General features: G+C 45.2%; 1 protein-coding gene across 1 annotated transcript in view; it reads left to right on the forward strand.

Moving 5' to 3' along the window:
- The window catches only part of LGR5 (leucine rich repeat containing G protein-coupled receptor 5), a 140,467-nt gene extending 130,030 nt beyond the window's left edge, over positions 1-10,437 (forward strand). The window contains exons 14-18 of the mRNA XM_030214381.1: positions 1,577-1,648; positions 2,769-2,894; positions 6,085-6,230; positions 6,320-6,403; positions 8,175-10,437. Coding sequence (XP_030070241.1) covers positions 1,577-1,648; positions 2,769-2,894; positions 6,085-6,230; positions 6,320-6,403; positions 8,175-9,253 — 1,507 coding nt within the window. The 3' untranslated portion in view covers positions 9,254-10,437. The remainder of the gene's footprint in view (positions 1-1,576; positions 1,649-2,768; positions 2,895-6,084; positions 6,231-6,319; positions 6,404-8,174) is intronic.
- The last annotated feature ends 3,996 nt before the right edge of the window (positions 10,438-14,433 follow it).

Genomic DNA, 14,433 nt, shown 5'->3' on the forward strand with positions numbered 1-14,433 from the left:
TTCAGGACATCCCTAATGAATATGCATGAGCTAGATTTACACAGAGGGCCAGAGTCAGTAAATGACTTTGGAGTTAGGTACCGTTATGACCCATGCTAAGCGACAAGTCTGTAAGGTCACTGAGCGCTAAACAACCTTTATAGGATAGTGCTTAGCAAGATTCCTGCACCCAACTTTGGGCATGAAGACGTACACCTGCTGAAACCTGGTGTAAATGCTGGCACGCAACTACTACTACTACTTATCATTTCTAAAGCACTACTAGACATACGCAGCGCTGTACACTTGAACATGAAGAGACAGTCCCTGCTCAACAGAGCTTACGATCTAATTAGGACAGACAAACAGGACAAACAAGGGATAAGGACAAAGAGTAGCAAGATTCCGGAATCCCAAAGAGTAGCAAAGATTCCGGAATCCCAAAGACTACTACTACTACTTATCATTTCTATAGCACTACTACTACACTTGAACATGAAGAGACAGTCCCTGCTCAACAGAGCTTACAATCTAATTAGGCCAGACAAACAAGACAAACAAGAGATAAGGGAATATTAAAGTGAGGATGATAAAATAAGGGTTCTGGGCAGGTGAATAAGGGTTAGGAGTTAAAAGCAGCATCAAAAAGGTGGGCTTTTAGCTTAGATTTGAAGACCGCCAGAGATGGAGCTTGACGTACCGGCTCAGGAAGTCTATTCCAGGCATATGGTGCAATGGCAGTTGGGTGCATAGATGACCCTATTCTATAACACTGAACCTAAATTTTGGGAACACCCCTGACCCGGCCATGTCCGCTTTTGAGTTGTGTGAGAGACAATTTAGGCACACAGTGGTATAGGATATGGCATAGGCAGATTCACATAAGTCCTAATTAGTGGCAATTAACATCAATAATTGATAGCAGCTCATTAACTAATTAGATTGCTTGAAGACCTGGGATCTGTGCCCAAATTTGGGTGACCTTTACAGAATCCGGGATTTAATGGAGGTAGTATGTATGTATTTATTTATTAGGATTTATTTACCACCTTTTTGAAGGAATTCACTCAAGGCGGTGTACAGTAAGAATAAAGGAAGCATGAGCAATAGACAGTCACAGCAGCAAAAATACTCAAGCAACAATACAAAGTATGGCATAGTATTCTACTTACAATGTCAATGCAATACGTAGTGGAACATTTTAATTGACAGCGTAGGGTATAAGCAAAGATGGAACATATAGATAGGTAAGAGAGTAAGAAGAGTTAGAAAGTAAGGTGACTAATTTAAAGAAAGTTGCACACGAGGTCAGAGAGATGGTTAAATATTATCTCAGGTAGGGTAGGCGTGGATAAACATGTTTGCAGATCTCTCTCATACATATTAGGGATACCCTGAAAACCCAAGCTGCTTGCTACCCTGGAGTGACCTTGGGCATCCCTGATGTATAGTACTGGTTGATAATGGGTAGAAAGGCACATTACATAATGTAAGAAATAAAGATGAATGTAATATGAGTCACTTAAAAGTGGATTTGGAGGACATGGGGAATTTATGTAAATTACTCCTCATAAGTTTCATATTTACTTTTCAACAGGGATTTAGCTTGGAACAAAATTAAAGTTATTCAGGCATGTGCGTTTGCTTCTCTGCCATCACTACTCAGACTGTAAGTATTTCTTTCAATTTCCGACTAAGCTGAAGAGGGTTTTCCCCTGTTTCTAGCAAAAGCCATTTTTCCTGCACTGATGCTAATGTTTCAGGAACCTGTGGAACAGAGACCTCAGAATTAAGGCAGCTTAATATTGTACATTCAAAGGAGTCATTGTGGTAAAACTGTCTGAAAGGGGAAAGTAGCCTAGTGCTGTGTGTGGTGGTGGGAAGGGGGGTGAGGGGGGGGGGATAAATGCTGTCTTCAAAAAATAAAGGGGTAGCAACGGGGGCCCTTTTTCCCACAGTGAGTAAAAACCCCTTTAAAAAATGGCCATGCAGTAAGATTACTCTTACCGTGTGGCCGTGCGGCGGGGAGCACTTACCACCATCCACTGAGGTGACAGTAAGGGCTCTTACGGTAACCTGGTGGTAATGGGGCAGTGCCGAATACTGCCGGGTTAGCACCACGGTAAAAATTCCAAAATGTTGCACCAGAAATGGTACACGCTCAAGGCGGAACTACTAGGAATAGGGGGCATGCGATGAAACTACAGTGTAGTACATTTAAAATAAATAGGGGATACCTTTTCTTCACCCAACGCGTAATTAAACTCTGGAATTCGTTGCCTGAGAACGTAGTGAAGGCGGTTAGCTTGGCAGAGTTTAAAAAGGGGTTGGACAGTTTCCTAAAGGACAAGTCCATAGACCGCTACTAAATGGACTTGGGAAAAATCCACAATTTCGGGAATAACTTGTACAAAATGTTTGTATGTTTGGGTAGCTTGCCAGGTGCCCTTGACCTGGATTGGCCGCTGTCGTGGACAGGATGCTGGACTCAATGGACTCTTGGTCTTTTCCCAGTGTGGCATTACTTATGTACTAGTGGTAGTTTAGTAAAAGGGCTCCACAACTATCTTTTAGTTTGCAGATTAGCATATGCTAATTTGGCAGTTACCGCAGGATGCTCGAGTGCATTCCACACTAAGCCATTTAGACCTGCATTAGTGCCCTAATACAGCTTAGAAAAGGACCCCCCCCTCCCCCCGTCTTTTGTTAATATTTTATACATAGTACAGCACCTTGAGTATTATAAAAAGATGCACTAATAAATTTGATTTTATTTTTCTGCTGTACAGGGATTTGTCTTCCAACCTTCTGTCTTCCTTTCCCGTCACCGAACTGCACGGGTTAACACACTTAAAATTAACTGGAAATCATGCTCTGCAAACTCTAATTTCGTCTGAAAATTTCCCCAAACTCAAGTGAGTAGAACTTGTGAACGAAACATTCATACTCTTGTGAAAAAGCAGTTTTGAGCTGCTGTTTGGTGATACTGAAGTATATTATACAAAGTTAAAAGAATGTTGCTTTTTCTCTGCATTTAGATAAATAGGAAACAGTTCCGGAAACCTGAAATATTTAATTTGCAAGTTCTGTAATAATGAGACATCCCAGGAGTAATGTAGTCACTTATACAGAGGCCCATGAGGACCGCTGGGAGACTGAGCCGGGCCTGGGGCAGGGCTGCCTCCTCCACCCTGCCACAACTCCACATACCTTGGCTGGCAGGGGTCCACCAGCGCTGTTCTCCATCTGCTTTTCCCCTCATTTCATGCACGCTCGATGAAATTGAGCATGCATGATGTGAGGGGAAAAGGGGCAGGGCAGGCAATGCAGCAGAGTGAAGAACAGTACTGGAAGAAGGCTTCTTCTGCTGGTGAGGCCTGGGCACCCCACCAGCCAAACAAGGGGCCCCAAAGCCCTGTGTCTGCTCCTCCCCAACCTTTAAGGGGAGCCTGGTGCTGGAGTTTTCTCTCTCTTGCTCCTGTCGGGATGCAATCACCCGGGTCATGTCAGGAGCAAGAGAGAGAAAGAGACCCCGGCGCCGGGCCCCCCCTTGGAGACCAGGACCGGGACAATATTACCCCTCCCTCTCGGCGGCCCTGGGGTCCATTGACTAAAGAGTGCTACAATTCAGGCTTAGGGGCCCATTTACTAAACTGTAGCAGGGCTACTGCATGCCAAATCGACTCTACCACCAGGGGCAGCAGGTGTGCCCGGCACTAATTTTGAAGTTGGCGCATGCTGTTTTCTGCAATGGAAAATAATTTTCTACCACAGGGGGCGTTCCTGGCAATATGCTTTTGTAAAAGACAAGGCTAACAGAGGAGTTTTTCCCTACATCGCGGCTGTCCTTTGCGACAGGCTTGCTTGGTTTTAAAGATTTTCTCCATCCAATCTCGGAGGCATTGGATATATACACATTTTGTACAATTTACGTCCAAACCCTGATCCCTGAGGCAGGCGTTGCTTAACGCCGAAACACGGCCCGTGTCGAGTCATTTTATTAATAAATACTCCTGTTGTCTCAGTCGTGAAGGCCCAGTGTTGCTTTTTTTGTTTGGTAACAAACTACCTACCACACAACCCTGTAACACATTTGTGCGGTAGTCTGTTACCACACCCTAACCGAGCATTCATCCCAAAATTGTATAAATGGCACTTTAAAATGGCATATAGAAATTTGGGCAAGCATCCAATTTGCATGTGCCAATTTAATTAGACCCAATTAATGCCAATAACTGGGTGCTAACAATTACCGGCACTAATTGGCTTTAATTGAAATTTACGTGCGCATTTTAGCCATGCGGTTCTGAAAAGGGGGTGTGGTCATGGATGGATCAGGACATTGCTAGAATTTATTGCACAGTGTTATAGAATACAGGGGAGCTCCGCCTAATTTAGACGCAAAGATTTACACCAGGTTTTAGTTGGTGTAAATCCTCGCATCTTAGGCGCTAAGGGCCAGATTCTATATATGGCACCTAAAATATCCACGCGGTAAACATTTCCAACTAAGCGTATGCTGTAAGCAGTGCCTACATTTAGGCATGATTCTAAGTTACTGCAAAGGGGAGTGAGTTTTGGGAGAAGGAGACAGCAATAGAAGAGACTTAGATTGTATTTTTAATTCAACCTTTTGCAAATCTGAGCTCAAGGTACAAGAGTTATTTCCCCGTCCAAACAGGCTCCCAATCTAGTTGTACCCAAGGCAATGAGGTTGATTTCACATGTCCCAGATTAGCAAAAGTGTCAGTGGGAGAAGTGGGATTTGAACACTGGCTTCCCACATTCACAACCTGGGCTTTTTCCACTCCTGAAAATGAGAAGTTGAGGAGATGCAGGGGCGTAGCTATGGGGGGGCCACGGGGGCCTGGGCCCACACAACGTTCGTCCGGACCACTGGTTTAGCTGGCGGGGGCTCCTGGACTGTAGTAGGAAAGAGAAGAGAGCAGTAAGAAGGGACTGGTAGGGCACATGTTGGAAGTCCTATGATTAAAGAGAAACACATGAAGGTCAATTCTTTAACCTAGGTAACCCACATTTTATTTTTATTTCCTGTATTCCTTCTACAAGTCAAAAAACTATTGGTATACATTAATTTTCAGTAGATATTTTCTGTCCCTGGAGGGCGCACAATCTGAGTTTGCACCTGAGGCAATGGAGGGTGAAGTGACTTGCCCAAGATTCCGAGGAGCTGCGGTGGGATTTGAGCCAGACTCCCATGGTTCTCAGCCCACTGCTCTATTAGGCCACTCCTCCATATATGTAAATGTATAGAATACTAGTATTTTTGTGCATATGTGCACGCATACCCGTACACAGGCGCCAACTCCATGGGTGCTGTGGATGCTCGAGCACCCCCAATAGTTCACCCACCGGAAGTTCGTTCCCTCCCTCCCTCCTTCCTTCCTCCCTTCGAGGCCCCCTCCCTCCAAATTTTAAAAGTCATCTATCTTACCTCATCGGGGTTAGGGCAGCAGCAGCAGTAAAAAGCATGCAGGCTCGGCTCAGTGTTAAGTTCAGTTTTCCCTTCTCTCTCTCAGCTCTGGTCCCGCCCTCATTTCCTGTTTCCACAAGGGCGGGGCCAGAGCTGAGAGAGAAGGGAAAGCTGAACTAAGCACCCAGCCGAGCCTGCATGCTTTTTACCGCTGCTGCTGCCCTAACCCTGACAAGATAAGAGGGAGGGGGCCTGGAACTCAAAGGGAGGGAGGAAGGGAGGGATGACAACCCTGAAACTGGGTGGGAGGGAGGGGGGATCCTGGAACTGGGAGGGACTGAAACTGGGAGGGGGGCCTGGAACTCGGAGGGAGGCGGGAGGGGGACGAGGGAAAGGGGGAGAGGGAGGGGGGAATGCACCACCTGTAAAAAAATAAAAATAAAAAATTCAGCACCCCCAATCATTTTGAAAAGTTGGCTCCTATGTACCCGTGTAAGTGCTATCAGTCTGCCTAAGTGCAATTCTGCAAATGCCTACTTAACTTGCATAGCACATATATGCAGGGGGGAGCATTCTGCGTGAGATTTAGCTACTTCATCAGCTAAGACACAGCTACTGAAAGGTGGGGTATCGATGAAGGAGGCTAATGATTTCTTATCTTCAATGTGCAGAGTAATGGAAATGCCCTATGCGTACCAGTGCTGTGCATTTACATCTTGCGAGAGCCTGTACAAGCTCAGCAGTCAGTGGAACAAAGATGAGAACAGCACTGCAGACGATTTCCCCAAGAAAGATGCTGGAATGTTACTCCTGCAAGGTAGCAGCTAAAAATCTGATCAACCATCTCACTTTTGCAATGCCACAAGCTAGCAGATAACATGGAATAAAAGGCTGTTTTCTGTACAGATGAACGGGATTTTGAAGATTTTTTGCTCGAGTTTGAAGAAGATCTGAAGGCGCATCAGACTGTACAGTGTTCACCCTCACCAGGTACAGATACTGGGAAACAGGTGATGTATAAGGTAACATAAGAGGGATGTGTATTCGTTAGGCTGCATTTGATGCATTAAGGCACTTTAAAATAGTAACATAGTAGATGACAGCAGAAAAAGACCTGCACGGTCCATCCAGTCTGCCCAACAAGATAACTCATATTTGCTGCTTTTTGTGTATAACCTACTTTGATTTGTACCTGTGCTCTTCAGGGCACAGACCGTATAAGTCTGCCCCACCTCCCACCCACCGGCTCTGGCACAGGCACAGACCGTATAAGTCTGCCCAGCACTATCCTCACCTCCCCAGCCCTGCCTCCCAACCCCGACTCTGGCACAGACCGTAAAAGTTTGTCCAGCACTATCCCCGCCTCCCAACCACCAGTCCCGCTTCCCACCACCGGCTCTGGCACAGACCGTACAAGTCTGCCCAGCCCTATCCCCGCCTCCCAACCTCCAGCCCCGCCTCCCGATCTTGACTAAAAATGTTAGCACATGCAAAATCTGATGCATATTAAGCTCCCAGTTAATATATGTAACATCAATTTCTGTGCATTAAAAAATTCAAATGTGAGCTAAGGTTTTATCAACAGAAATGTTTTAAATGATAAAAGACTGGATGACTTTAGTTAGCACCTCTCTTACATAATGCAAATTTTATCAATGCATTCACCATCTCCGCCCCCCCCCCCCCCCCCCAGATTACAGTGATATGCTTACCATATAAGGATACCCCACTGGTTAGGAAACACTGTTTTAGAAAGCAATGTCTGGTCCATGTCTAAATACAATGACATTTCTGTGACATGGGAATATTTTTGATTTTTCAACAAAATGCCAAGAAATAAGTGTTTCACATGGCTTCTTCCCAAACCTGCCCTTGGAGAACCCCAAGAAGCAACAAGGCAGCCGATCCGCAAACTTCAATGTGAAAACAAACAGAGCAGAGCAGTAGTTGATACAAACAGTGGCATACCAAGTGGGGGCGGTCCGCCCCGGGTGCACGCCGCTGGGGGGGGGGGTGCCGCGCGCCTGTTGGCCGAGTCCGCTCGTTCCCTCCCAGCTGCTCCCTCTGCGCGGAGCAGGTTACTTCCTGTTCCGGGGCAGAGGGAGCAGCACGGAATGAGCGGACTCAGAGCCGACAGGTGCGCGGCACCCGGGGTGGGGGGGTCGCATTGGCGATCCGCCCCGGGTGTTAGCCAGCCTAGGAACGCCACTGGATACAAACGTCTGTCTTGTAGCGTTTCAACCTAATGAAATGCCCGACACAGGCCGTGTTTCGCCCACAAGGGAGCTGCGTCAGGGGTTAATGCTCAAAATGGTCAAGGCACCATAGCGGAAAAATCCAGCGCAATCGCTGCACAGCGCAAACAAAACGCCAGTACGCCTCTGAGGACACCCGTCATCTCCTGGACAGCGGTTTGTGCTGGCTGTGCAACGATTGTGCTGGGTGGGTTTTTCCACTATGGAGCCTTGACCGTTTTGAGCATTAACCCTTGACGCAGCTCCCTTGTGGGCGAAACACGGCCTGTGTCGGGCATTGCATTAGGTTGAAACTCTACAATAAAGACTAGGAGAACCCCAGCCAGTAAGTTTTTCAGGTTATCCACCATGTATATGCAGGCCTCTTTGGTATGTAACTCTGACTGACTGGGGTTGCCCCAGAACTGGTTTGGGAATCACTACTCTAGGAAAAGAGATGAACGCGAGAATGCTTTTAAATGCCACTTATTCTTGTTTTCATGATTCATTTTTATTTCGTCTTATAGGACCCTTTAAGCCTTGTGACCATCTGTTCGGCAGCTGGGTCATCCGAATCGGAGTGTGGGCCATTGTCTTCCTGGCCTTCATCTGCAATTCTCTGGTGATTGCTACAGTCTTCCACTCTCTCTTCTGCATCTCATCCATCAAACTGTTAATTGGCCTGATAGCTATTGTAAACCTGCTGATGGGCCTGTCCAGCGGTGTGCTGGCATGTGTGGATGTGCTAACCTTTGGCAGCTTTTCTCGATATGGTGCCTGGTGGGAGAGCGGAACCGGCTGCCAGGTTACCGGCTTCCTCTCCATTTTTGCTTCCGAGGCGTCTATTTTCCTGCTAACAGTGGCCGCACTGGAACGCGAGTTCTCTGTAAAATGTGCCCCTAAATTTGAAAACAAACCCTCTCTCGCCAGCATAAAGTTAGCCATTTGCCTTTGCTTTATTCTGGCGCTGGCCGTCACAGTCGTCCCCCTCCTCAGCGGCAGTGAATACGGCATTTCTCCACTCTGTTTACCATTGCCGTTTGGGGAGCCCTCGGCCATGGTCTTCATGGTCGCACTGGTCTTGCTAAACTCGCTCTGCTTCCTTGTAATGACTGTGGCCTACACAAAGCTGTACTGCAGTTTAGAAAAGAGAAACCTAGAAAATGCTTGGGACTGTTATATGATCAAGCACATCGCTTTGCTGCTCTTTACCAACTGCATTCTTTACTGCCCGGTTGCTTTTCTTTCTTTTTCGTCATTATTAAACCTCACTTTTATGAGCCCTGAAGTAATTAAATCGGTGCTTCTGGTAATAGTTCCACTGCCTGCATGTTTAAACCCACTCCTCTACTTATTATTCAATCCGCATTTTAAGGAAGATCTCGCAAGCCTCAGGAACAAAACCACCTCATGGAGAAGGTCAAAACATAAGAGCCTGATTTCTATTAATTCCGAGGATGCAGAGAAACAGTCCTGCGATTCAACACAAGCGCTTGTAACTTTTGCAAGTGCGTCGTACGACGTCGCTACCAACGTGCCTGTACCTTCTTACCAGATGACGGAAAACTGTGCGTTTACATCACTGAGCTGCTCTCCCTGCCGCTAGAGTTGAGGGCGCAAGAAAAGGAATCTAGTTACCAGTGATGTGAATCCAAAAACGGAGGCAAGGGAAAGCCCTGCAGCGTGGTCAAGCTTGTGTCCAAAACAAGAAATGGACGCATGACACATGTTGCTAATTCTAAGTGACTCTCTGAAATGCTCTCTGTTACCAATTAAAAGCCATACAATCGGCTACAGCTCCGACATCTGTAGGATTTGTATGTCTTTGCATTTTTCATCTCTTGAGAGCCACTTCTGAATCTACCTGAATGAACTAAACGCGAGGAAGTCCCTAGAATGTACTGCCCTGGATGCGTATGGTATAAGCCGCCCTATGGGAGAGGAGCTTAATCTCGTTCTCCTCTTTTTTTTTGAAGGTCACCCTTTGCCCTACTCAGATACCACTGGAGACAGTTCCGAGGAGAAATGGGCCAAACCATTAAACCAATTGATTACATATGGTCCCAGGCTGTAAGGGTTTCTTCTTCATTCCTACATTTTCTTTCAAGGACTTCATCAATTGATTTTGGCTTACACGTGCAATCCTAGAAAATGAATCAGAAAGATCTTTCTTTGATTCGTGGCTCTGTTAACTTTTTAGCTGTAGCCGCTTATGAAGTCATTCAGCAGGCAGCTGGAGAATGATTCCTGAAGCGACTCTCGGATTAAGCACAGGATCAGCAGATAATTGCACAAACCGATTACCAAGCTTATTTAGTTTTACTCTTGACTGTAACCCTTCTCTGGGGCTGCATTATTGGACATATGTCTAGATAATGCTTTCAAAACACAGGCTTAAAAAAAATATTGGGGTGGCATAAAGATTAATTCACATATTGCTTCCTAAACTTAGGAGAGCAAGTTTCGGATCCTCCTGAACTTAGGTCATAGATAGAGGAATTGAGACATCCAAGTCAGGCAGTTCTCAAGCCCCCTGTATTTAACCAAAAGCTCTTCCAAACGTGGAGCATTTTGTAAGATGCATGTAGGTCTGTGCGGGAGTACACGTGTATTTTACCAACACACACAGAAGGAGCAGCCATTTTGCAAATTTACATGCGCACAAAAAGAGCAGCATTAACTTCGGATTTTTCTTATGCAAAAGCCGACACAACACATGAAAGCAGCAATTTTTGCAACTTGTACATGTCAATGCTGCCACATGGAGCCTGCACATTTCACAAACCGATACAGATACGTGTTAACAATTGAATAGTGAGGTTGCAATTTTTATTTTTTTTTAGGCAGAAAAAAAACAAGAAGATGAAGGAGAATTAATCCCTTGTTTCAAGCCCTAAGTGAAACAAGTACTTAAAAAAAAAATCTTGTGATGTTTCTGAGCTGGTGCAAAAGCAATGGGGAACTTGTTTAACACAGATGTGTATTCCTGCTGTGAGACCCAGTACATTTAGGACCCCTTTTACTAAGCTGGGGTAGAGCCTATGCGCATGCAGTGCACGCCAAAACGAGACTACCGCCAGGCTAGCGCACCTCCCTGGTGCTAATTTCAAATTTGGCACACACTCATTCCGGCAGTAAAAATAAAAAAATTTTATTTTCTATCACACGTGGTGTTTCTCGCGGCACTTGGCAGTTGGCATACGCTAAATGGTTAGCGAGCATATAGTGCATGAGCCCTTACTGCTAGATCAATGGGTGGCGGTAAGGGCTCAGGCCATAAATAGGGGTGCACTAGTTTTTATTTTAGCAGATGCCAGGGGTGTAGCCAGACTTCGGCGGGAGGGGGCACATTTAGCCCCCCCGGTGCCGCCAACACCACCAACTTTGACACCCCCCCTGCTGACGACCCTCTCGACCCCCCCCTCACGCCGCCAACCTTTCCCCACCGTTGCCTACCTTTGCTGGCGGGGACCCCAACCCCCGCCAGCCAAGGTCCTCTTCCTCCTTCGTTCTGTTTCTGAGTCTAACGTCAGACTCAGCAACAGAACGAAGGAAGAAGAGGACCTCGACTGGCGGGGGTTGGGGTCCCCACCAGCAAAGGTAGCAGACGGCAGGGGGGGGTCGAGAGGGTCGTCGGCAGGGGGGCCCAGGCTCCCGTGGCCCCACGTAGCTACGCCCCTGGCAGATGCCCATTTAAAAAATGCACTTTTTCCCCGATGCGGTAAGAAATGGCCGGCGTGTGCCAAAAACATGCACCCACACTACTGCAGGCCACTTTTTATCACAGCCCCTTAGATTTTTAGTCCACCAAGCAATGTCCCTTTTAACATTCTGCATCCTGGTCATTTGTACAAGTCAATAGCAGCTTTGTGAACTAGCTGTTTGCACATGGCTAATCTCCACAGGTACATGCTTTATTTATACACGGAGAATACTTTTAAAAGAAAGTCAGAAATGTAGGCATCTCCTGTCAGCTGAATATTAATTCCCAAATTCATACAGTACCTTCTTTCAATATTGGGCTGTGTGTTCCTCCCTGGATCTTATTTTATAAGCATAATATTTGAAAGATTTTTATTGGATGGAACCGAAATAAGGTTTAAAAAATATGATTTGTAAATATAGAACTGTATTTATTATCACAATAAAGGTATTGCATTGAAAGATGTGAAAATAAACAATGTACAGGTTCACACATTTTCTATATTTTGCATTTCCCATTTTACTAAATTCATTATTTGTATATAATTTGTAAATGTCTAGTGGCTGTAAAATAGATTATATACTTGCTTTTCTATGGATGTATCAAAATACATCATTTGTAATAAAAAAAACTTTTTTTTATTAAATACACTGCAAGCACCATTTCTTTCTAGCAATCTTTAATTTCTTTTATAGCTTTATTCATATTTTTTTTTTACAGAAATTTCCTCTGTCTTTAACAAAGCACACCTTTATCATGCACAAGTCTGACGCTTGTGCTGCAAAGAGACAAGCAGGGCAAGACTACTTTGAATACTAGGACGTTTTGTTCTGGGAAAAAAAACCCCAAAAATATGCACTTTAAAAGTTCAGCCTGATCATTTCCACATTAAGGTAATAAAGTGCTATCTTGGTGCCATTTAAGTGCATTTATTTCATGTGGAACTCTAGTGCAGCTATGCAGTGAGTACTTAATGGCTTTTGGGAGAGAAGCGAGACCTGTTCAGGCCCTATCCAAAATAGCATTAATTAGAAATGTACCTCCCCCCCCCCCCCCCCACACACACACACACACCAAAATAAGAAGCAATAACATAGTAACATAGTAGATGACAGCAGAGAAAGACCTGTACTGTCCATCCAGTCTGCCCAACAAGATAAACTCATATGTGCTACTTTATGTGTATACCCGACCTTGATTTGCATCTGCCATTTTCAGGGCACAGACTGTAGAAGTCTGCCCAGCACTAGCCCCGCCTCCCAACCTCTAGCCCCACCTCCCACCACGGGCCAGTCTAGTGTTCCTCTAAGTGTACTGCTATGTGATCTCACTTAAAAGATCTAGGGTCCAACAAGACTTGGATCTTCTGTGATTCAAACTGGCAATGTGAGTTTTCAGACTGACTGCTCACGTGTCCTTTAGATTGTAAGTTCTTTGAGCAGGGACTGTCCGTCTATGTTAAATTGTATAGCGCTGCGTAACCCTAGTAGCGCTTTAGAAATGTTAAGTAGTAGTAGCAGGGCCGTGCCTAGGGTCTCTGGTGCCCCCCTGCAGACTATCAGTTGGCGCGGCCCTGAGTAGTAGTTTTCAACACTGGGGTGGAAAAGCAAGCAGTTGTGACTGTTAATAGCATGTTTATCTGTTGCGGGCCAGCCTTTTGAAAACATCTATATTGACCTGATTTTAGGAGTTGTACAGCACCTGGAAAGCTGGCACCACAATACAATTCTTCTTAAAAAGTTTGTGCATAAGAACATAATTGCCATACTGGGACAGACCGAAGGTCCATCAAGCCCAGTATCCTCTTTTCAACAGTGGCCAATGCAGGTCACAAGTATCTGGTAAGATCCCAGAACAGCAAAACAGATTTTATGTTGCTTATCCTAGAATATGCAGTGGATTTTCCCAAGTCCATCTTAATAATGGCTTATGCACTTTTCTTTTAGGAAATTATCAAGAAAAGTGGAAAGTTGACCAGGCTGCCAGTAACAACGCAGAGACGTCTAATGACGATACAACGCTTATTTCAGAGACTCGACACAGACCTGTGACTCGGCAGTGAGCCTGCTTCAGGAGTCTTCATATAAATATACGTGAATGTCAAATGGTTAATCTTGAACTAGTAAAATGAGTAAAAACAATGGTCTTGAAAAAGACCTTTATCAAGCAAACGCAATGAAAGCTCCAGCGAGTTATCTGGCAGCCTGGTCTACTTCCAACTTTTCTTGTTTGTCTTCGTGGGATTTCAGTGTTCCTCTGCTTTGGCAGACTCTCACTGGTCCTGTGCATTTATACCAGGGAGATATTTAAATGTCTCAATCATATTTCCTCTCTCATCTTTCTAACAAAATATACATCTGTCTCCAAGAATAAGCAGATAGAATAAAAGACAAGCTCTAGCCAGAAATGTCATGGATTTCCGTACTAGCTGGACTGATCAAGAGTGGGGACTAGCTGGTATTTTCTCCTGCAGCCCCTAAGGGCACCAGGATGAATATATTATTTTACAGAAAGGACAAATGAGGGGGGTGGGGAGGGTTGGCAGTATGTGATGCCATGAGCCTCAAAAAGGTCTGTAATCAAGAGGGCCTATAGTCTCAAATTGAAAGAGACTAAAAAAATAAATAAAAAGTCACAGCCGATTATGGGTGGTACGGATGGGCCAGGTTTCACTGAAAGGAGTATGACTGTGATAGAGCTGGGCTTGTAGGTAACAGAAGAAGAAAAGTGTTGGGTTTGGGGAGGAAGTGAGACTTTTCAGCCAAGAGTCCTCCCAGTATGTGCACTACATGCTATGCCCTATATTTAAATATCCGCAGAAACAAAAGGGGTTTGCAGTTTCCACAAAAATTCAACAAAAGAAGGAAGTGGAAAACACAACTTCAAGAGATCAATCCGAGACACAGGGTGAGATGCTCCAGGAAAGCTTTATTAGGACCCTACACGGTCCATGTTTCGGCTTTTAAAAAAGCCTTCATCAGGGGTCGATCAGTGGATGCACAAAGTGTATACTGATTGACAATGGCGCACATGAAATATCGTCTCTGAGTGAAATAAAGTGTACTGCCTCGTACCAACAGATT

Source organism: Microcaecilia unicolor, chromosome 9 (genome assembly GCF_901765095.1).
Source record: "Microcaecilia unicolor chromosome 9, aMicUni1.1, whole genome shotgun sequence".
Classification (NCBI taxonomy): Eukaryota; Metazoa; Chordata; class Amphibia; order Gymnophiona; family Siphonopidae; genus Microcaecilia; species Microcaecilia unicolor.